This window comes from Ips typographus, linkage group LG2 (genome assembly GCF_016097725.1).
Source record: "Ips typographus isolate SLU linkage group LG2, UJ_Ityp_2.0, whole genome shotgun sequence".
NCBI lineage: Eukaryota > Metazoa > Arthropoda > Insecta > Coleoptera > Curculionidae > Ips > Ips typographus.
The window spans coordinates 11,816,680-11,841,380 of record NC_138423.1 but is presented as its reverse complement, the minus strand read 5'-3'; the positions used below and the strand labels follow the sequence as shown (position 1 = coordinate 11,841,380).

The 24,701-nt window shown below is 33.0% G+C and overlaps 1 protein-coding gene, 2 long non-coding RNA genes and 1 other non-coding gene across 6 annotated transcripts in view; 2 read left to right on the top strand and 2 right to left on the bottom strand.

Annotated features, from left to right (window-relative positions):
* The window catches only part of LOC145725166 (uncharacterized), a 245,324-nt gene that overhangs the window by 9,945 nt on the left and 210,678 nt on the right, over window positions 1-24,701 (bottom strand). The gene's annotated exons all lie outside the window — the stretch shown is intronic.
* TRNAM-CAU (transfer RNA methionine (anticodon CAU)) lies at window positions 2,634-2,705 on the bottom strand. The gene has a single exon. It is a non-coding gene; the product is annotated as a tRNA-Met (tRNA).
* On the top strand, window positions 3,378-16,983 carry LOC145725715 (serine-arginine protein 55-like). 3 transcript variants are annotated; one of them, XR_014177377.1, is made up of 6 exons: window positions 3,379-3,773; window positions 7,548-7,855; window positions 7,914-8,094; window positions 8,194-8,371; window positions 15,433-16,136; window positions 16,358-16,983. XR_014177377.1 is itself a non-coding variant. In XM_081974577.1 (5 exons), exons 1-5 carry the CDS (start codon window positions 3,664-3,666, stop codon window positions 15,550-15,552), a joined length of 894 nt encoding a protein of 297 aa, XP_081830703.1. In that variant the 5' UTR covers window positions 3,378-3,663; the 3' UTR covers window positions 15,553-16,284. The 3 variants fall into 3 exon arrangements, 2 of the variants coding, with proteins under 2 accessions (XP_081830703.1, XP_081830702.1); XM_081974577.1 differs by lacking the exon at window positions 16,358-16,983 and having other exon boundaries at window positions 3,378-3,773; window positions 7,551-7,855; window positions 15,433-16,284; XM_081974576.1 differs by lacking the exon at window positions 16,358-16,983 and having other exon boundaries at window positions 15,433-16,284.
* Window positions 9,227-9,826, top strand: LOC145725716 (uncharacterized). The gene is made up of 2 exons (XR_014177378.1): window positions 9,227-9,538; window positions 9,668-9,826. It is a non-coding gene; the product is annotated as an uncharacterized LOC145725716 (long non-coding RNA).

The following is a 24,701-nucleotide window of genomic DNA, read 5'->3' as shown; positions in this document are numbered from 1 at the left end:
TTTGGCTGGACTTTATTGGATATAAAAAGCCATATCTATACATATCTGGATCAGGAATGAAGCGTTCATTGATTTTTCACTCACAACTTCTAATCAACTACACGAAAAAATAAAAAAAAAACATATTTTCTACTGCATCTCCATAGGTTTGTGTACAAAAAAAAATCCGATAACGCCGCCATTAAAAGTGACATTCTAGGCTTTCTTGTAAAGAAGGCGGTGCACTGCCACGTTGTAGAAGAGAAAAAGTGGCAATGGTATAGTAACAATTATTTTCAGTTATGTCTCATCAAATAAACCAACAAAAAAATAAAAACAAATTGTGAAAATATCGTTTTTTTTCCGAATATTTTCGGAAGTAATCGAATTTTTTTAATTTTTAGGACGGAATATTATTAAACTTTAATTTTGCCATAATTTAACCAAATCTGTATCTCTTATCGTTTGATTCAAGATTCCCATACTTATACACAAATTTGTATAGCACTCTGTATAATCTAAAAATCATACACTTTTAAAACAATTTTCATTAAAATACTAAGGTAGTTAAGCTGAATTAATTGAATAACATATTCCTTATATTAGTATTCTCAAGCGTGGCATTATTCTGTAAACATTCCTCGATCCATCTAATACAGCAAATTGATCATAATCCATCTAACGCCGCCTTGTTTGTTCGTAGACGAATGATTTATGGAAAATATTACACGGAGTCCAAAAGTAACGTCCGGACTATTCCCAACAGTCCCGGCCAATGCTTTTCCCGTTTTCCCGGGATTCCTACGGGATTCGGGAGTTTGACCACGAACGGACGGTGCATTGCGAATTTCTTCCCTATGTCGTACAAGAAAAATTGTATTTATGACTTTCCCGTTGTCTGTAACATGTGGTCCATTTTTCCCTGCAAATTACTTTTAAATCCCGTTCACGCCGGACGATTACACACGTTTCGAATTCTGTCAAAGTTTCCGTTTTTTTCCATATAAAACCAAATTCGTATTAAATCGCTTAAATATTTAAAATGGGGCGCGGAATTCATCCGGCAAAATCCACTGAAAAGCCTGTTTTTCCATTCATTCCGTGCAAAACACGGTGCTGGAAAATCCATTTCCAGAAAATATATTATCAGTTACGCCTTGCCTCTCTGTAGTTGTTTGGCATTTTTAAATTCTCTCTTTCGTTTTTCTTGTACCTTGTAAATAAAAGAACAGCCAAGGTAAGTTAAATAAATTTTTGACTCCAACAAAGGGGGAGAATAAGGTTTTTAAAATGTCTGTTTATTTGTCGTGTGAACTGTTTCTCTTATTCTTAGATCTGCATCAAGCATACATATAAACAAGAAACACTAAGTAAATAGTAATGCAGCGATTTACACACGATTCCCACATAACAAATAAATTATATTCATGTGAAAAATATGACTAGCCGCATATAAATTTGAGAATATGCCTGGCATATACCTGGCTGCTGTACAAATTTAACTTTTAAAATATTCCAATAAGTATATGTCAGGGGTATTTCTGAGAAGTAAAAACTGGCCTCTATAGTATAGCTTGCTATAAATTGAAAACAGTTGAAAATTGTTACTATAACACACTATTTCAAACTGAATGATTAAATGAGAATAATGAAAATGTAGTATAAACTATAAATGGATATCAGAAAAGCAAAATATGAATGTCTTATTTTAAAACCTTACATTTTCATTCAGCCGATGAGCTAATTCAAGCACAAAAAGATTACAACGCGTAAACCAAACAAAAACTACAAGAATTATAAAAAAACAATTTTGAAATTTCCGCCTACATGAATGTTATTTTTATATTCCTGAGAGACTTGCCTGGCACATGAACTAAAGGGACAAAGTAATATGCCAGGCACGTATTAGGAATATACTTTCATATACTGGGCACATATCTGGCATCTATTTGAGAATATACCTCTGTCTGAAATTAACTGCCAGGCATATTTCAGGCATACAATTTTGCTATGGGCGTTTTTTAAAGAGGACTCAAAAACTATAAAGGTTTTTACTGGGATAAAGAGCAAAAGAACATACATAACTTTATGTAAAATTATCATTTAACACACATCACTACGTAGTACACTGTTAAAAATCGTGTTAAAATTAAATAAAAAATAATTCAAATTTATTGAATTTTTACATAAAATTTTTAAGATCAAAAATGTTTACCACAACTTTTAGAAATAATACATTGGACAAGAATTATTGCAATGAAATCTGTAAAAATTTTAACTAAATTTAGTAATATTACATGTTTTGAAGTAAAATTTAGGTTTGGTTGAATTTGAATAACTAGTTACTAAATTAGAGATAATGAAATTTTTTGTAGTGACATCCGGAATTGTAAATTTAAGCAAAATTACGTCTGTAACAAAGTTACATCGTTATTTTATGTAATTTCGCAAATCTTTTTTAACACTGTACCTTACAAAATATCTTTTCAGAGAATAAATTGTGAGTGAAATTTTTATTTTATTGTTTTATTTTTAAGAACCCAAATTTGCTCTACAAATTTGTGCTGTCCATTTCATTCAATCAGCAGTTTATAAGTTTTAATTATTGGATACAAAAACCTTATTTGGGCTACGAAAAAAAAAAAAAAAGTAATTAGCAGAGCGTGGTTTCGATCCACGGACCTCTGGGTTATGGGCCCAGCACGCTTCCACTGCGCCACTCTGCTTGTGTTAGTTAAGTGGCTACACCACTAGACTTTCTACGTACCTCTTAACTTTTCTAATTATCGTTCTGTTTCGAAGTATTCTACAGTGTTTTACTGACCTGGGTGGTTGTGTACAACAAAAATATTGTCAATGATTTAATTTTTACTGAAAACAATAATTATAAATTAGAATTATAATAAATCGACGTTGCCATTATTGTCTACCCATTACATGCAAAGCTTTAGCTGTCTTTCACAATGCTTTAACACAAAATAAAACATTCAAATTTTAAAACATTTTTAGTTATTACAAATTTTAGTTTAAATTTGTATCCTAGTTAATGAAAAGATCAATTATATGATTTCTAATTTAATAGCACCGGAGGAAAGGTAAAGGTAATTTTTATCTCTGTCCATGGTAGTCAATGGTAAAATCTAAAATTTATAAATTTTGAATTTTGCCAACATTTGGCAAACGCCAAAATCAGTCCAGCCAGTCAGAAAGATTTGTTTTAAGATTTATTTTACTAAACTGCATGGTCTGTGATGTAAATTTCCTGAAAAGAACTCATATCACGTGGTATTTGTTACACGTTGGTATATGCCGGTCACGTGAGAGACGAAATTCTAAAGCGGCGTGACTGAAACGTCTAGACTAAACTCGTATATTGGCGTCATCTGTCAGTCAATAAACTGGCGCACTGTCGCCAGTGTCAAAAAGGTAAACTAAGCAGGTACAAAAATTACAAAGCAAAAGTTACCCAAATTTTCGACCCAATAAAGTAATATTACCTTTATTACTACGTTTTGCCGTAAGTTTTGTTATCTAGTCCCTTTCCCTTACACTTAGTGGTCGAAACATCATTCTGACTAGTACAGTCTTGTTGTGTATGCCTAGCGTTGCAACACAGCTAACCTTTCAGTGTTGTTGGCGGTAAATCGGTGTTTGTGGTTTTGAAAATTTTCCATTACAAAAACCATGAGTTCACGAGTCTACGTTGGTGGAATTCCTTACGAAACTCGAGAACGCGATCTCGAGAACTTTTTCAGGGGATTTGGAAGAATTCGGGACGTGCTGATTAAAAATGGGTGAGTTTTTAAGTTTGATAACCTTTCTTTTGCCATGTGCCTGGTTTTTGATGGTCATAGCCATGACATTGTTTATTTGGCTAATTTGCGGGTTATTTACTTTGTTCTCAATTATGTTTTTGTAGGGTTATAGTAATTGATAATTTCTATTGCTTCTTTTGTGGCTTAAACAGTGTTTTTTGTGGATGCAGGCTTTGAAAGAATCATATTGCTCAACCAACAGTTCTTCTAACAACTTTACTTCTTTGTTACATTGTCAAGCTACCTATTTTTTGGATGAAGTCATAGATGACATTGAGGAAATGTTTCATGCTCAAAGTTGTGCAAACCAGTTTGATATTGTTAACCATAAATCTTTGGGTAAACCAAAATAAGACTTCAAAACTAACTTTTGCTTAATTTCATATTCTGTTCTTATTATAGAAGGTTTTTATCATTAGAATTCAATAAATAAGGTTGTCAATTTAAATAGGCAAACCTCAACACAAGAGAGCCTAGAAACCACAATTCAACTAGCCGCAAAAGTTGTTTGTATTTACTGAGGGGTAAACTGTGGAGTAAAATTTGGTATACTTATGCTTTTCTAATTTACTACCACTCTGTAGGTCCTTGCAAAGCTTTTTTTTTAATATTTTTTAAAAACATGAAAAAACCACATACCAAAATACACATTTTCAACAACTTTATTATCTCTACCTAACACAAAAATGCCATTCTGGCAAAAGATTACATTAGTAATATTAATAACTACTAACAAACTTAAGTTTCTACATTAATACAATTCCTAACTAGGTACTATTCATAACAAAAACATATTAACTGTACATATTCCTAAATATTAGAAAATGATTGAAGGAGACAAATACTAGGTATCAAATTTCAATTCTATGTCAAAATCAATCCAAATTACAAGCCATAAAATATTTAAATTGTTAAGTTTTTTTTAGTTGTTTATATTGTTTTTCAAGTAAAATAGGGTCAGTTTGCCTAATTTAGAATGAACCAGTACCTAAAAGATTTATTGGACCATAAAAAACAAGTTTCTTCTGGATCATGGCCAGTTCATCCACTTTTGGTCAAATAAAATTGTTAACATCTTGCTTCAGAAACCTCATTGTTGTTGTCTATTACCTGTCCTATATAGTATTTATGGTTTATGGTCATAAAATACTGCCTATTAAGCCTTAAGAATTATAGTGAAATTATGTTCTTCTCCTGTTGATTCTTTGGTCTCATCAGAGGGAGAGTCATGTAAATAATACTCTGATGAAGAGGTTGATGATTCAGACCTCAAATCCGCATAGGTAGCCATTTTTCTAGAATTTTTTTTGTTATATGCCCTCTTATACTATTGTGTCTTATTTTGTTTTTTTTAAGAACATTGTTTGCTTTAGGTTTATTCTTTATTACAAAACGTCCTAGCTGGTTATTGCTGATTTTGTCCCCAGACTCATCTAATAACCAAATGTAAAATGTTTTTTTTGATTATCATTGTTTTGCCTTCTATATCTATTTTTAGAAAGGGAGAGAGAGTTTGTCTTTTATCTTTTTTGACTAACCTTTCAATCCCAATTGATTACCTCCTATATTTGCAGTTTTCATGTTCATGTCACTGTTTAAAATAGATTGAATGTCGGCGTCAAAATCAGCTTGGTCTTCTTCATCTTGTGTTCAAATGTTTATCAATTGCTTTATCTGGAACATTCTCAGCTGCATCTTGATTGTTTTTTCAGGTTTTTTTGCTTTATTTTTTTATTCAAAATTGCACGGAATATTAATATTTCATGCAGAAATGTAAATGTACATGAAAGGTCACTTAAAATTGTATTAATCATTTTAATTCATTCTAAAAAACTTTTAATGCTAAAATTTATCTGTTGAAAAGTTATAAGAAATTGATTGAGCCATGAGAGAGTATGAAATCTAAATGTTCTGTCATTTTATGCTTAATTTTATACCTTTGAGAATAATTATTTGTTCAATGATTATGCATTAATTTTGAATTTTTCTAACATTAATTTTCTCTTATACTTATTTACTATAATACAAGGTATTTCATGAGAAAGGGGCAATCAACTGAGCAACATTTTAATATACCTAATCTGAGTTCAAAAATGATCTTAGTTTTTTACTTACCTGTCTAGTTCTAAAATGCTTCATAAGTTGAATTTCTTTGTAATATTTTATTTTTGGAATTATGTTTTTTTTAGTATCTAGCTGTTAACATTGAGATGAAAACTTGGTTCATAATAAATTTTTTTTCAAGTCTTTGGACATATTGGAATGTGGATATTGAAATATAATTATAATTAGACATTTTCATACTGCAACCAGTGTGGAAACTTATAGTTTTAACTTTATTTTATAGTGAACACTTAGACCTGATACAATGCTGAGAAAACACTATTTTAATATAAATACTAATATAGAAACAACAGTCAAATACTTTCATGCCTAAAGAAGTGATTGATTGATTCCAATACCCTACTGATATATCAGCTTTTTATTATTCTACAGGGAAAAAGTAATACTTCTAATTAAAAATCTGTTGTTAAAGGTTGAAATAAGATATTTAACTATATGAATAAAAGTAAATGTTAAATTTTAACAGCTAAATCAAAAATCTATAACTTAATATGACATAATACAACATTTATAGATTCCATAACATGTGACTGACAGATGTCACCCATGTTTACTGGGAAGTAAGCAATTTACTTTGAGTTCTTCTTTCTGTTTTTGTTTATACCATTAGCATTTATTCAAAAAGAGAGTTATCATGTAAAAATGTTAAACTTTTACCTGTCCCATTCTCTGAATACATTTGCTTGCTAGATGCACTGCTAGCCACTGCAGATAAAATATTATCTCTTGCGAATATAATAAAGGAAATATGTTTTTTTCTCTTCCACATAGAACGGAATTTGTTTTTCTGGCAACCATCAAGCCTTTACACTGTATAAGTTTACATATTTACAAAAGTTGGTTTTATCTTCAGACAGGACTTGTTTGTTGCTTCCGTGTAGCTAGAACCTTCTACAAACCTTTCCTTGAACTCTTAATAGCTGCTCCAAAAAATACTGCCTGCAAGTAGTAGAAAAATCAGAAAAAGACCTTTTCTGAGGTAGAAAAAAAAGCCTAGACTGATATGTATGGGTATCAGCCCAAAATTTCATATCTGTTGATCATTACCTTATGTAGTATTTTTTATTGAAGTTTTAAGCTCCCATTTAAAAGAATATAGCCACAATATTCACATTTAACATGTGTTGTTTTATATTTTTGGTCACATCAAATTCAAAAGCTTTATTCAATATTTAAAGGTCACTTAGCAAATCACATGCTAAAAATCAAATGACTTCTTGAAACCCTATATTTAATTTTTAAAATATCTGTAAAATGTAATTTTTGTGTTGGAAGTTGGAATATTGAAAAATAAAAAGGCACACCTCTTTAGACTGAGCTGTATACTATCTATTTGTTTTTTTTTTGTCAATCAATCAATATAAATTTGATAAGTATTTTTGATGAAGTGTTTGCACTACTGAGAATACTTAAAACTCACTACAGGCTGACATTTTTGGATTAATTGTTATACAACTTATTGCTGTTAAATTTAAATGCAGCATACTGAGTAACTGAATTCTTGAACTGACTATATTTTTGTGCAATATTTGATTCCTTGTTTGTATTTCTGAAGTCTATAGGGATCGATCCCAAGTGGTTAACCTCAACAAATCCATTTTTTGTTCTATTTTAACTTTAACCTTCCAGCAGGTATGGTTTTGTCGAGTTTGACGATTACCGGGACGCCGAAGACGCAGTATACGAATTGCATGGTAAAAAGCTGCTAGGTATGCGAGTGAGCGTTGAAATGGCCCGTGGCCGACCTCGCGGTCGTGACCAGGAATGGTTCTCCAGCAGGGACCACCGGCCCAGGCAGGGTCCTCCAGTGCGCACGAATTACAGAATCTTCGTTGAGAATCTATCTTCTGGTGTTTCTTGGCAAGACTTGAAAGATTACTTACGTCCTGCTGGAGAAGTTACTTTTGCAGATGCCCACAAAAAGTACAAAAACGAAGGTATGCTGAAACTTGTTTTTGTGTGTTTTGGGTTTAAATGAGTTAGGTTTTTTTTCAGGGATTGTTGAGTTTGCAAATCATGAAGACATGAAGAATGCAATTCGCAAATTTGACGACACCGTTTTGAACGGTCGACGCATCCGATTGGTTGAAGATAAGACCGCTAGGAAGTCTCGCTCAAGGAGCCGGTCAAGAAGTCGTAGCTCAAGCGCTGGCAGCCGAAAGCGGGATCGTTCAAGGTGAGTTATTTTATCAAAAATGTTTTGATAATTCTATACTTTTTGATAAAACACCTCTATTGACCTCTATATTTGAGTATTTTGTATTGTTTGTTGCAGGTCCAAAGACTCCCGCTCACCGTCAAAGAAAGAGAAGAAAGCATCTTCACGTTCCAGGTCCCGCGATCGTTCGCGATCCCGGCGGTCTCCCGAATCACGCCATGAGTCAAAAGATCGAAAATCAGCGAAGCGGTCCAGATCAAGAAGCGTCAGCGCATCACCTGAAAAGAGATTCAAGGTAAGTTTTATATAAAAACATTTTGTCGTTTCTACCGCCTTTATGATTTGTGCAGTTAAAATTTGTAAATCTATTTAGTTCTATAGCACCAAGGTCATTTATGTTTGTGTTTGATATTATTATGTGTATGTTTGAAATGGTGGCCTCTGCGGTAATCGGAGCCCTCCCTAATAATACGAATTATTAGTTATTTCTCTACAAGTTTCAGTCATGGATAGCAATTTCAACAATTAATTAAAACTTTACCAAACATTTTTTAAAATAAGTGCCAATATTACATTTCAGTTTTAAAGATGTTTTTATACTATTGTTCTAATATTTGGTAGTCATTCGTTGTGTGGTGATTTTGTTGTCTGTTATTTATCGACTATTTTTAATGTCTGTTTGTTGGGGTTTATAATGTCATGTGTTTTTTGGGGTAATCGTCAGCGTCAATTAAAGGGTATTCCAAGCCACCATTGCTCAGTAACATTTCCAAGTAATTACGCACACAAGAAACAAAACCTTCACTAAAAAAAGCACATGAAGGCAGTGCACAAAGGATCTTTTAACAGTCCCAAAATATTTGTTAAGTTGAGAAACACGTAAATTTACCTAGAAGAAAGAATGCGGAAACTTTGTGAGAAATTAATGAATTTATATGTTGCCTTTTACATGTTATTATTGAAACTTTTACAGTTATTTAGTTCAGTTCATACTTTCCCATGACAGAATATGTATCGTTTCAATCCAAGGACGGTAAACAGTAAAGGATTGCTTAATCCCATAAGCGCAATGTTGCCCGTATCGGCTCGGGTCGGTGACTATTTTTAACGTCACCATCAAGTCGGAGATCGCGCGTTCGCGGGATTGTTAATTTATATACCAGAGCCGCTTTCCAGCCGACCATTTTATGCACATTACCGAGCATATGTGCACCAAACTTTTTCCGATGTGCGTTCCCAGTTCGCATTTTTAGACGTGAGCTTGGTACGCAAACGCCTTCTCCCTTTTCCCCTGGTGCACCACCCGCAATATTTGGGCTTCAAGCACAAGTCATTGTTGTTTGAGGTTAAACACGAAATAATTGTTTTGGTTTCTGCACTTCCGAGTTAAAACATTAAATAATATGGATTGTGGTAATTTGGAAAGTGCCAATAGCCGATTATAATCAGATTATCGCAGGAGGTTAGTTAAAAACACTTTAATTTTTTTAATTCTCAACTTTTCTTCATCCATAGTTGATTCTTAAAAATCTACCTTAACATCTGTAAATAATTTCACTTAAACTTAAAAAACAGCACTGAAAATTTGTAGTTAATTTAAAAAGTTTAACGACAAAAGTGACACTGGCACGAATACTTGACGCAAAACCGCAAAAAGACAGTTCCAGGCTGCGAGTTCCTGTTTCGAGAATTTGCGCTTCATGCGTGGGGTTTGGCGCTTTGACAAAATGTCGGCTGGAAAGCGGCTAAGGTGTCCAAGAGCACCCTGGACATAGGAGATTAACATGGGAAAACGGTTTTGATTTTTTTGCGCCTGTACGGCTGATTTGATTGAAAAATCGTATTAATAAAAGTTGTAGTACCTATCACGGACTAGTTTTCTGTATTTTTTTCGGATTTCTAACTTGAGCCCTTTCGTCGTAAAACACGAACAAAAATGCGAAAATTTTAACTTTTTACCTGCACTGTATAAGCGGTTGTCGAGCAACCGTACCCGCAACAATGATCTGTTTACCCGTTGCCCGACAACCGCCTATACAGTGCAGGCCAAAAGTTTAAATTTTCTCATTTTTGTTCGTGTTTTACGACGAATGGGCTCAAGTTAGAGATCCGAAAAAAATACAGAAAACTAGTCCGTGATAGGTACTACAACTTTCATTATTACGATTTTTCAATCAAATCAACCGTACAGGCACAAAAAAATCAAAACCGTTTTCCCATGTTAATTTCCTATGTCCAGGGTGCTCTTGGACACCTGGTATAAAGGGTAATTCAAATTCGACCCTCACCATTGGTATTTCGGAAACTATAAGAGATACGAGAAAGTTTAAATTGGGACAAAGTAGCGCAATTTAAAGCTCAACCAAATGCCGTTTTAAAAATTTAGATTTTCCGAGTACTTTCGAAATTATCCGAAAAAAAAACTGAAAATTTGATTTTTTGTTTTTATTTATTTCTGACCTTTGAAGAGTTATCCCAAAACTAAAAGCATCTTTTCGTTGCTTCTTTTTCACAGCTATTCGATGATGGATTCAAAATCAACTCTCAATCAATCATCAACTTTATTTTCTGGTCGCCACATTGGATTTTTAGCCCACCAAATAGTATGTTTTATTCTGATTGTAATGATGTATCATAACTTATGATTTGCTTCATAAATAACAAAATAATGCAATAAAAACTAATTTTACCTTAGTTGACTTTGAGTTAGTGAGACGTTTTATGAAGATTACTTGACAGTACTTGTCACACGCAATTGGCCTGAACATACTTAGTCACAATGAGGAAAAATGAGGCATATTATTTATTTTAAGCTTCATCACAAATTTGATAATATGAGAGCAAGCCAACTGTAATCAGAGTAAGCCAACTTAGCCAACAGCCCCACAACTTTATTTAGTTAAAACTTAAGCTGGGTTTATACAGCGCACAATGCATAACTTAATGCATAACATTGCACAAGAAATCACAAGTGTTTCTTTTTGGAGTTTATACAGTCGCACAACATATAATTTTTAACCAATGAAAAGAGTTTATGACAACATGTGATAAATGTCATTGCAATGTGAAATGTTATTTTTCTGTCACTTGCCATTTGTCAATCATCTCAAGCACAGATAAGGAATAAGGACGATAAGGCAAAAAAGGTGTGCTTGCTGTTGTAAAGTTGGAAAAGGGGAAAAAAAACATTTTTAATAACAACAATATATTAGAATTCTCCATATTTAGAAAGCCAACACAAACCGACCATGCCATCCCTGATGATTCCAACCACCACTCGCAACACAAGATGGCAGCGTTTAGGTGTTATTATTCCATGCTATTTCCTGCATAGAATAACCTTCTGATAAATAACTGAAAAACAGAACTGGCAATACTACACATTTTTATTTGGAATTGAGAATATACTTACTGCAGAGTGAGGGCAAGACGTTGTTTTGGGCTAATTGGATTTTTTGTCTTGTCTTTCTGCAGGAATGGCCCCACAAGAGCTAATAACTTATGGAACAGTTCTGGAGTCATACGCGTATATTTGAAAAACTGCTCTGTATGTTTTCTATTCATAGGTCGCGTTTTAAACCTCCGTATTCTCCTTTTCTTGACATCTAAGCTTAATGCTGTAGCTGCAGCACCCATCAAGAGTAGAAGCCCCAATTGTTGCCAAGGTTCCATCTGCAATTGTTTAATAAATTCTTGATGTAAAGAGAAACTAATTAGCTCTAGATAATTTTTACCACTAAACTCTGTTTTTCCGTAGACACTTTAATTGTTTTTATTGCCACTAAATGACCAAAAAATCACAAATACAAAATCAACAACAAACCACAATTCTTGAACAATCCAAATCCACAATTCATAAGCAAAACAATAACACAATACAATGACGGACGGCGGATGTCAAAATATGACATTACAAAATCTTGCGCACGCGTACAGCTGTTTTCGCATAAGAATTGCATAGAAAGTTAAAAATTATGAACTTTCTATGCGGTATTGTGCAAGTGTTGTGCGCTGTATAAACGACAGTAGGCATTACTGTAAAGCCAACTTTCGATGTTATGCATTGTGCGCTGTATAAACCCAGCTTTAACCAAAACATGGTTCAATTTGGTGTTTTTCAAAATCCAATATTAAATTATTTAAAGTTGCGCTTAACATTATAAAAAAATGAAATTTGGCAAAAAATAAAGTTCCTAAAATGATCATCATTCTCTTGGAAACATAAATGAGCGGTTTAAGTTAGAGATAATGCTAATAAATCTCTTATTCTGATTAACCTAAATAGTTCAGCAATGCTTGTATAATAATAACATTTTGTGCGGCGGTTTCTTTTCTAGATACATTTTTAACTATGCTTGACTTGCTCTAATACGCACACGTATTAGAACAATCGTCCGAATTATCGTGATTGACACGTACTGTCAAATAATGACATTTCATAAAACATCTCATTAACTTAAAGCCAACTAAAGTAAAATTAGTTTTTATTGAATTATTTTGTCATTTATGAAGCAAATCATAAGTTATTATACATCACTAAAATCAGAATAAAACGTATAAAACGTACTATTTGGTGGGTTAAAAATCCAATATGGCGCCCATAAGAAAAAAGAAAGTTGATGATGACTGCCAAAAAACGAAACGTCGTGTTGCAAATTTGAATCCGTCATCGAATAGCTGGAGAAAAGTGGCTAAAAGATGCTTTTAGTTTTGGGATATCTCTTCAAATAAGGTTTTAGAAATAAATAAAAACAAAAAATCAAATTTTCAGTTTTTTTCGGATATCTTCGGAAGTACTCGGAAAATCGAAATTTTTAAAACAGCATTTGGTTGAGCTTTAAATTGCGCAACTTTGCCCCAATTTAAACTTTCTCGTATCTCTTATGGTTTCTGAGAACCCAATGGTGAGGATATACCTATAGAGTCATAAAATGTCACGAAATATTCCGATTAACCTAAATATGTATCATAGAATACTTGCTCGTTCCAAATAGATATACAGGGTAATTCAAATTCGACCCTCACCATTGGGATCTCGGAAACTATAGGAGATACGAGAAAGTTTAAATGGGCCTATCCCACATATCATAAATTTTTGTTTTAATGACTGGAATCGAAAGAATAGGATCAAAAAACTAATTTTTCATATTCTTGAAGAAAAAAATATGGTCGTAAATGTTCCTACATTAATTTGAATTTGTCCATTAAATTTAAAAGATCTGTTTTGGCGCGCATGTGACGTACGTAATTCTGGGCGATTTTATTGGCTGTTGCTCGCCAACTGTTTCACTTCTTGTCGCTGATTGGTTGATAGTGTAGTACGTCACCAGCGGCGGGCGTTTAAAACATGAGATTAATGTAGTTTTTATCATCATTTTTCTTCTATTTAGACTTAATATTTTTGAAAACAAAGAAATACGGGTATAATATTTTCAATCCGTCTTTGTAGTTATGAAATAAAAAAAAATTGTGGGACAGGCCCATTGGGGCAAAGTTGCGCAATGTAAAGCTCAACCAAATGCAGTTTTAAAAATTTCGATTTTCCGAGTACTTCCGAAGATATCCGAAAAAAACTGAAAATTTGATTTTTTGTTTTTATTTATTTCTAATCTTATTTGAAGAGATATTCCAAAACTAAAAGCACCTTTTCATTGCCACTTTTTCTCAGCTATTCGATGATGGATTCAAATTTGCCACACGACGTTTCGTTTTTTGGCAACCATCATCAACTTTCTTTTTTCTTATGGGCGCCATATTGGATTTTTAGCCCACCAAATAGTACGTTTTATTCTGATTTTAGTGATGTATAATAACTTATGATTTGCTTCATAAATAACAAAATAATTGAATAAAAACTATTTTTACTTTAGTTATTGGCTTTGAGTTAATGGGTCGTTTCATAAAATGTCATTATTTGACAGTACTTGTCAAACACGATAATTCGGACGATCATTAGAGCTTTTAGAGATTTTACCTTAGTTAGCTTTGAGTTAAGGAGACGTTCTATGAAGATTACTTGGTAGTACTTGTCACACGCAATTGGCCTGAACATACTTAGTCACAAAGGTGTACACGTGACTTAAACCGGTTTATTCACTCGAAGAGCTTAGGCCACTTGCTACGCTTGTGGACCTAGTTGTTCTTTTCGTGAATAAAAAATGGTTTAAGTCACTTTCTGTATAAATAACTATGAAATCACTCTGAATGACATTCGCCTATTTACAGATGTAAACAAACAAACATCAATGTTACATCTACGGGGCGCGGTGCAAATTTAATAGAACTGTAATTTTAGTTTTTTTTTAACATAAGAAGTCGAAATTTAATAAAATACTGTATAAGACACGTGACTTAAACCGGTTTATTCACTCGAATAAATATGAATGAATAAAAAATGGTTTGTCACTTCCAAAATAAATAACTATAAACTTGCACTTAACATTATAAAAAATTGAAATTTGGCAAAAAATGAAGTTCCTAAAATGATGATCTTTCTCTTGGAAACATAAATAAGCCTTTTAAGTTAGAGATAATGCTAACAAATCTCTTTTTCTGATTAACCTAAATAGTTCAGCAATGCTTGTATAATAATAACATTTTCTGTGGGGGTTTCTTTTCTAGATACATTTTTAACTATGATTGACGCTCTAATGATCGTCCGAATTATCGTGTTTGACAAGTATTGTCAAACAATGACATTTTTTAAAACGGCCCATTAACTCAAAGCCAATAACTAAAGTAAAAATAGTTTTTATTGAATTATTTTGTTATTTATGAAGCAAATCATAAGTTATTATACATCACTAAAATCAGAATAAAACGTACTATTTGGTGGGCTAAAAATCCAATATGGCGCCCATAAGAAAAAAGAAAGTTGATGATGACTGACAGAAAACGAAACGTCTTGTGGCAAATTTGAATACATCATCGAATAGCTAGGAAAAAGTGGCAATGAAAAGATGCTTTTAGTTTTGGGATATCTTTTCAAATAAGGTTAGAAATAAATAAAAACAAAAAATCAAATTTTCAGTTTTTTTCGGATATCTTCGGAAGTACTCGGAAAATCGAAATTTTTAAAACAGCATTTGGTTGAGCTTTAAATTGCGCAACTTTGCCCCAATTTAAACTTTCTCGTATCTCTTATGGTTTCTGAGAACCCAATGGTGAGGGTCGAATTTGAATTACCCTGTATACGTATTGCCCGAGACTTTACGTGACGTGAGGATCCATTTGCCACCGGAAAACAAAATCGGCCGATCGAGCAATTCTTTACTGTTTACCGTCCTGGGTTTCAATAAGTTTTAAGTATTTCAAAACACAACAAAACTATCACTAATTTTGAATCATTATTTTCAGGACAAATCAGTATCCCGATCTCGATCTAAATCTCGTTCCAAGCACGAGTCGAGATCAAGATCTAGATCTCGCTCCAAAAGCGTTGATAAGAAAGCATCCAGAAGTCGTTCCCGCTCTTAAGAGGACACTCAGCATTACATTCGAAAGTAGTTTGTATCACTTTAGTTTAGCTCTGTACGATTCTTTTTGTTATTTTTTTTCCTATTTCTTTTCTCGTGAGACTGCAGTTTTGACGTGACATTGTTTCCTTAATCGATTGGTTGAATTTCGGTAATTTTTGTGGTAACAACAATCAGATTTAGATGAAGGTTTATTCTGACTTGATTTTATGTTACTTTTTAGTTTCTAAGGTTTTTTTTTTAGTACGTTGGACTTTTCTTGTCACTGTGCTTGACTGACAATTAACTACTCGAAAATACTTGCATTAAATTTTGATTAATAATTCGTAACTTATCGATTTTTATGTCCTCAACTTTGAATTTTGATTTGTGAGACAAGAAGGGCTTTTACTTAGGTCTAGTTTGTAGTGTTACTTAAACGTAACTTATGCTTATGTGACTTATTAAATATGACGTATATTTTTTGATGTTAGTCAAGGGGCAACCGCACAAATGGCTAAGCAACCATGCATATGCAAGTGGGAGCCCCTCAGTTCTTAGTCCTGACCTGTATAATGGAGTCAGCCATTATAAGTGCAAGCAAATGTAAGTCCTGTTTGTAAAGTCCTTTCCGCACTCTGGCCTTTGACTGTATTGTATTGTATTGAATAATCATTTTTTGAATTGAAATGCCAGAGTGTGGATTGGTCTTTAGGGTTGACCAAACCTTTAATAAAAGTTCCACTTACCTTAATTGTTTTTGGTGTTTTATTTGTGGTGTCGTGCTGTTTTATGTGTTTAATAACATTGATGTTTCTCTTTTATAGGCGACAGGCCAAAGTGATTTTAAGCCAGTCGTGTACAGTCAAAATAGCCAGCCGTACAGTTAAAGCAATAAAGATCGATCGTAGTTCAAAATAAGCCACACGCACACAAGCCTTAAGCAATCGTGACAGATATCGAATGCCAACAGACAAACGCAAACCACGACAATGTGTTACACGTACAGCCAGTGCAGCGACAAATACAGTTCACTGACCGTACAGCCGCACAATCTGCCATGTTTGAGTAAGGTTGACATTTTTTGGGGCGGGGCTCTGTTCGTTTTTATTTATGATTTTATGTTCGTTTAACTTTATTTTTATAATATGACTGTGAACTAATCGTTTTTCTTTATGGTAATTTGTGTGTTGGTAAGTTTTAGAAAATTATGAATTTTTAATCATGCCGGGAAAGTATAAGGTGAGTTAATTGTAAATAAGGGAGAAGAAAAATCGTGACTCAGCAGAGCTGTCGATAGATGGATTACTTTATTTGAAAAATGTTAACTAGGCAACTATAATTGAATTACTTTTCAAAAACTATAATTGTAATTGATTTTTCAATTACTAAACAAAAGTATTTGCAATTGGTATTTGATGTTACATTTTTGTCAGTAGAAGTACTTACTAAACTAATTCTACTACAGTAATACTGTAGCAGAATTAGTACTAAAGTAATTCAATTGCTTTCAGAGTAATTAAATTACTTTGTTTTAACTGGAAGGAATACGGTTTATTTCTGCTTTAATTAAGATTCTCATGCCTTACATTATTGTTATTATATTTGTAAGTATCAATACTTCAAGACCTGTGAGTCCCTGCAAATTTGTTCCTTGGCAGAATTGAGGAAAAGTCTGAAGGGAACAATGGTAGCTAGTTTAACCCTCTACTAAAACCTTGAGAGACATTTTGTCTTTAAGGGTCTTAGAAGGGAGATATTTGCGTAAGAATGTTTAGTGAGCGCAAAGTGTCTGAATGTCTACCTACGGAACTTCAATTCCCCGTAAATCGGTCACATGGCAAAATTCAAGGAAATGTTAAGGGACATAAATTATAGGAAACATAATTTTGTACGAAAACCTAAAAGGAACATTTTACCCCCAAGCGCGTTAGAAAGGAGTTATTTTCCGAAGGCTAAGGCCGGCTCCACACATTGGGGCCAAGGTTGGGTTATGTTTGCGGTAATTTTTTGTATAGCCTCCACACATTGGGGCAATGTTGGAGATTCATCGGTTCATTCCCTTGGAATCTCTTTGATATTGGCCCCAACGCGAATTTCTCGGTCCACACATTAGCCGAATACCGTTGGGGCCAACGTTGGCCCCAATGTGTGAAGCCAGGAAAACAATTTCAATCTTCTGTATTTTTTTCCTTTGACAAAAGTGAGGAAAAGTCTTACTCCATATCTCCAACTTTTTTTCCATCGTTTTGTCAGGGATACACCAATTCCGACTAGTGGGTAACCACAGCCAAAGAAAACTTCATTCATTGTTTATTATTTTTAATTTTACAAATGATTCATTTATAGCGGAACTTTTTCATGAACGAAATGATCTCGCGATGATCTCATGAATCATAAATCTTTTATCTTCTTTAGGTTAAAATACGTCAAAGTCAAAAACAACATCTTGAAAAATATAAACCACATTAATTTTCAGTTAATTTTACATGTAATTTAAATTGAATTAAACTAAATTTAATTTTTTAATTTAGAGGTATAAACCGGGCATTAGAGAGACATTTTGTCCTTAAGGGCCTCAGAACAACGATATTTTTGTAGGAATATATGTTTAGTGAACGCTGAATGTCTACTTACGAAACTTCAATCCCCCGTGAATTGGCAAATTTCATGGAAACGTTAAGGGACAAAAATTATAGGAAACATAATTTTCGCCGAAAACCTATCAGGTCCTTAAGGGCGTCAGAAGGAATTTATTTGCTTAGGAATGTTTAATGGGGGAAAAGCGCCCTCAATGTCCACTAACAGAACTTCAATCCCCCTATAGATATATTTTTGGTTCAGTTCAACTACTTTACAGAAGTAATTGCTCATTCAACTTATATTTAAAATTATTTGCAATTGATAATTGAATGGCATTAATAAATTTTAGAGTGGTTAGTAATTTTAATTCAATTACAAACCCAACTACTAATTGCGACAGCTCTAATTAGAAGTATCTGGATAACTATTCAGTATTTATTTAAAATTTATAGTTGGGTACATACTAATTTTCGATTTTGTGTTGCCATATCAACTGAAAAGTTGTATCAACTTGCGATTTTAAAATTGAATTACTAGATGCCGCTTAACTCTATAAACATTAATTAAATCGTAGAAATCTCAAAGGGGTTGTTATAGTGAAAATACTTGCTGGAATTCATGTCATTTGTCAAGTGCCAATAATTGTCTCTTTTGCGTACTATTTCAGTCAGTAATGGCATTTTCCACTATCAAGAGTGGCAAGTTTAGTGCAAAAAATTGAAAAAACTAGTGTATTTTGTGTCCTGTTCAATGTCGTTGAAAAATTTACTAAATATAAAGTTAAACCAGTTTCTAGAATAATTATATCTACTTCAAATTTAAAATTGATTAGAAAGAAAGTTGCAATTGCAAATATTGTAAAACTGAATGCTGCAAATCATTTTTATTTGATCATTGAACCTCACAAATAGTTAGAACTAAAATCTTCCAGGAATATTTCCGGAAAGTTTGCGAAATATGAATGTTTTCCATTTGGCATTTATGTACGTATTTTGGTTGGGGAGCAAAGAATATCCCATTTAGAACCAATCAATGCCCTAATTTATTTCACTTAGTATAGGGATGCGTACCTAATGATATTAATTCTCTTCAACAAATGTCTGACACAAAGTATATCATCCCAGAAACGTGGCAGAACGCTCAGATCATTAGATTACATAAAAAAGTGGTAAGTTATAAATTGAAATTTACCGACCCATAACACTGCTTCCACATTCATACAAACTGTTACAATAAACAATAGACTAAAGATAAAAAATAGAATAGACTAAAAAATCTTGCGAACCACCTGAACAGGCTGGATTCCGCAAATGATTCAGTACAATCTATCACATTCAGTCAGTCCGATCATTGATAGAAAAATGCAATGAATACAACGAACCACTTTACCTTGCTTTTGTTGACTATAACAAAGCGTTCGATTCCGAAGAACTGTGGGCTATTTTTGAAACCTTATTTAATGGAAGAGTGTTATAAAGACTTGCTTAAAAATTTTTACTACAACGCAACATCAATTGTAAAAATAGCAGAGAATATAGTCTCCAACCAAATCAGGTTGAAGAGTTAGGCAGAGTGACATCATCTTTCCAAACTCTTGCATTGGAAGATGTGTTAAGACACTGGAATGGAACAGAAAAGGCATACAAATTGATGGCAAATATCTAAACCATCTTCGTTTTGCGGACGATGTGGTTCTCATTGGGCAAGATGTTGGAAATTGCAAAACATGATGGAAGATCTCAAGATGAAATCAGAGAAAATTGAACGTGAGCAACACAAAAATTAAAACTAAAATTGAAAATATTGCTATACGTCTTGGAGATCACGTCATAGAAAAAATCGATAGAGGAGGTCAGCAAACAGGGGCAGCTACAAGAACACTGTCACATATACTAAAGGATGAAAATATTACATTACCCCAACATACCGGGTATTCCCCTGGTATATGGGACAATATGAGTTATTATGCAATAAGCATACAACTTTCTTATTCTACTACAATTTCCGATTTGTATTTCAAAAAGGCGGTTAGGTTTTTGGATTTGAATGCAAAGACTTCTGGATAGTCATATATTATTTTTACTTTATTGTCTTCTGTATTTTACAAACTTTAAATAATAATCAAATTAACTTTTTCCTTCACAAATTTTTATAGATTAATGACAGCAATTTCTTTGGTACGGTAAGTGCTTCTTCCAACAGTCTAGGATTATAAATGTATATTTTATTTTCTAATATTTCAGATTGGTAGATGTTATCTTAACAGTCTCATCCTGACAAAACATTCTAGTGTTTATGTGAGTTTATTTTTTTCAAGATATACTTGCATTGTTCTTTTGTAAAATATTTCTAACATGAAAAATAAATGTGAAATAAATAAATAGTGTAAAAACAAATTGTGTTTGATTGGCCATGCAACTTAAAGGCGTCCATGGAATAATAAGTTAAGATATGCTCAAATTTGAATATTTGTAACATTAATAAACTTACAGGTTTGTGCCAGTACTGAAGTATTTTATTATTAAAGGTTTTAGGAACCTATGCAGAAACTCAGCTTGGATTTTTTGTTATTCACTGTTACAGATTTCTAGTCCATTCGGCAACATAAAGAAAAATTAAACTAATTTTTAATGTTCGGCAACCGTGCTTAAACAATTCGATTTGCTTTCCTGAATACGCGTCGTTTGGCGATCGCAAATTTGATTTTCATGCGGTGCATCAATGATTCCCCCGTCGAAATGCCACATTATCCCTAAATCAATTTGCGTAATGAACGTTGATTTTTTCAACCTTTGTTTCTCCGCAGTTTTGTTGCTGTGTATAACCAAAAAGGGTCAACAATTTGGCTCGTTAGGTTGCGTTCAAAAGCCAGTTTACTTCCCCTCTTATGTTTCCATGCAAAATCCAAATATGTTTAGTTCAATTCTCGTTTCGGGCCACCCTTACCCTCTCTAAAATCGCAAAAAATGTCTTTTCTCGCGGTATTACGTCAATTTGCTTAATGGCGTTTATCCGGTTTTTCGATGAATTTATAACTTAAAAGAAAGCAAATATTGGAGTTTATGACGGCTTTAATATCAACTGCGTAACCGAATTTTTAACCTTTGTCTAGTTTGCAGATAGCCATCGTTTTCAGTTTTAATCATTTATATTTATTTATTTCGTATTTTTTCAACACAAAGATGTGATTTTACACTAATAAAACGACTTGACTATTATACTGTCTCACTCAGTAGGTATACAGGAGGTTATAGTAGCTAAACAAAAAAATTTGCAAAATTTTTGACCAGCAGATTTTTTAAAGATCTTTCATGCAAAAGAAATTTTACTTTTTTGAAAATTTGGTTACTGAAATTACTCTATTTTAAGGTTACAGATATGTGATTTATGCCCGTTTCCCCAGCAAACACTTTAAGAAGGAAATAGTTAAGGAACAAAACACTAAATGAAAACACTTAATTGAGTATCAAATGAACTTAGCAACATTGACTATTTTTACGTTTTTTCCTTTTTTATAACTTAACACATAATACATAAATAAATACATTTACAATTTCAATTCCGTTCATAGACAATTCAGTTTTGGGTCAAGTCACGTCTTTCTGTGTTAAAGGTGCGTCTGTGTTTGATATGGAGAGAGAACCTAAAAAAAGAAAATGAGCTCCCAATTATAAAATTCGGGAAAAGGAGGTACTCCTATCTATGGTAGCAAGCTACAAAAATCTTATCGAGAAACTGATGTCGTTTCAAGTGGTGACAAAAACAAAGTTTGCTATCTTCAGATAATGTCTTTCTGATTCACTTGAAATGCATATAATGAAAACCAAAAGGAAGATCTCAGAAAAAGAGCAAGAGAGGAGAAAAAGTCCGTTTATAAAACAGGGGTGGGGCACCTTCCCCAACTCGAAGAATGTGTGAAGATGGTTTGCTTTTAGATATTATTAACAAAAAGTCTGTCATTGGTTCAAGTTCAAATGTAGTTTTTCATAAAGTTGGCTAAGCGAAGGAGGTATAGTTGTGTATAATATTTTACAATTATTTGTTTTATTAAAACTTAAATAAACATTTTATGTGTAAGTATATTATCATAAATAAATAGGTAGGTACTGAACCATCTAAAAACAACTCAAAACTAATGAAAAACGAAAAGATCCCCCAAGGGTGTATGGCCGAGTGTATGGCGGTAACATACACGTCAAATTTAAATTCAAAACTAACTGACATTGGGGGTTAGAAATCTCTTCTTAAAGAAGTTAAGTCATGAACTTTCTACCCTTAAGTTACGGAAGCTTTAAGTGACGGTTACACTGTGCGGTGGAACAAAAATTAACCTGTTAAGGGATACTTAAGCCAAAACCTTACTTAGCGAGTGTCGGCGAAACAGGCAATTCAGAGCTGGAATAAGTAGTCACTATTTTAAGTAATAAGTAAATAATTTTACTGAATAATTTTAATACTTAAAAATACTTTTAAACTTACTTATGTAGAATAAAAACTTTTCAATACAAATTATAAGTAATAAGTATTACTTATTCTAATAGACATGTTTTAAGTAATAAGTATCAAGTACTTAATTTAAAAAATACTAGTTACTTTTGAGCAAGTATTCCATTTTTAAAAATATTTCAGTAAACTACTTAAAGTATCAAAACTACTTATTACTTTACTTCAAGTAGAATTTGGTACTAAGTAATCCAGTTCTGACGGGCATAAGATTAATTTTTACTTGCCATACAGATGTTATGGAAGATGTTAAATAATCAAAAAAAACTACTTAATTTTTAACATATTATATTTTAACATTTTCAAAGCCATCATCTTTACTTTATAAAACAGTTAGCTTATCTGATTCGAATTTGTGGACGTAGCCTCGGTTTAACAATGAATTTACGAGCAAAAATTCTGCAAGGTATAAAAGTTTATTTTAGAGCCTTTTATAATGCTGTTTATGGACTTTTTTCAATGTGTTTTATTCGCGCCATTCTTTGCTTTCCCTACTTTTTCTCCGAGCATTTAAATAATTGAGCCACGACTCCCTGAGGCCCTTAAGTCAGCGTTGATTTAAATCTTTTATTGCTGGAATATTCTGGAATGTAAACTTTACTTTTGATATTTTTTTAAGGTTCTCACTGTTTTGAGGTTTTCAGTTTAATTTGATTGACACTGCAGCATAATTTTTTATAATTACATTATGTAAATGGGTCGCTGAGAAATTGCGGATAATGTTCTTAGGCAATTTTACCAATTAGGAGTTTAATTAGCTTACGCGGCTTTTAAGGAACTTGATCCTTTTTCTTTCCGCGTCTGTTAAGACTTGGAAACGCGACTTTAATAGGGCTAAGTTACAAAATTAAATGGAGCATTTGCAATTTAAATTGCAGTTTTATTAAATCTACTGGGAATGCGTTTTAAAATGGGGTGCTTGTTTAGAACTTTTAGGGAGCAGTTTTTACTTCTGATTTGCGACTAAAATTGACTGGGATATACAAAAAAAAGTCGTACATAATAACCCCAACAGCCCTAATTTAATAAAACCACGCCCGGATTATATCCCTACTCTCGTTAATTTTTTACGCCACTTGGCCTCCACCAAGGCGTGAACTGTAATTGGTATCTCTCGGAATCCAATCCAGGGTTTTTTTATTGAGTTATTTCTTATTTTTCGACTCTTTTCGTCCTGATGGAATCATAAAGTTTGGTCTTTTATTGAAAAATTAACTGCGAATGTAACAGAGTTAGTTTCAGAATTTTTCAATACATTTCAGTGTCAGCACATTTAGTGATAAATAAGGTATAATCAACGCCACCTTATGACTCTCCACTAAAACTTATCTTCTACATATTAAAAAGAATATGAAAGTTTTAGTTTTCTCAGTACATACCAGTTTTGAAAGGCGCAGTCTCAAGGGACGCAAGTTGTACTTTAATCTTTAATGTTATTGATACATCCAGGGCCAAGACATATGTTTTGACGACTGTTTCCGCCACTATCTGTGCATAAAGTCATAACCTTAAAACTTGCGCTATTTCGCTCCGGGGATCCCTGGCCGGCCGTAAAACTTTGCCTTAAATAGGGGCAACTGTCATCGCCAAGTCGACAACGCGCCCATTTCTATTCTAATATTTCGTTATTTGTGCACTTGGGGCATTTGCTGTGGGACCAAAGTTGCTCTTTTATAGTACAAGAAGGAAAAAAGTTCCTTTGCGTTAAGTAATGTTTATTATTCTGATATCTGATGGAAATTGTGTAGGTCTAAAGATTGAAACAAACTGACAAACTTCTATCTACATTTGTAGATTCACTATACAGGTCCAGTTTTAAATGCTCATAATTCATCATTCGATAGCTCATAAAAAAATAAGTTGACATGCATTATGTCATTTTCCCGAAGGACCCTTCCTAAGGAAGACATAGATCTCCAAATTTCAGTTTAAAAAACCGTTTTTTTTTTTGTTATAACTGTCAGACCGCCGTTGGATCAATTTGTCAAATTTGAAACAAGTACTTATGAAATGAATACTCCTTATGTGATGTGTAGAATCCGGATTTCTAGAAATTTTGCTTTTTGTAAATAATAAAAGCCACCA

Bases quoted from the DNA above. Each gene is read 5' to 3' on its own strand.
- LOC145725715 (XM_081974576.1), top strand. From the start codon at position 3,664: ATGAGTTCACGAGTCTACGTTGGTGGAATTCCTTACGAAACTCGAGAA. The intron at 3,774-7,547 runs GTGAGTTTTTAA...TTAACCTTCCAG, and splicing joins GACGTGCTGATTAAAAATGG to CAGGTATGGTTTTGTCGAGT. The intron at 8,095-8,193 runs GTGAGTTATTTT...TGTTTGTTGCAG, and splicing joins CGAAAGCGGGATCGTTCAAG to GTCCAAAGACTCCCGCTCAC.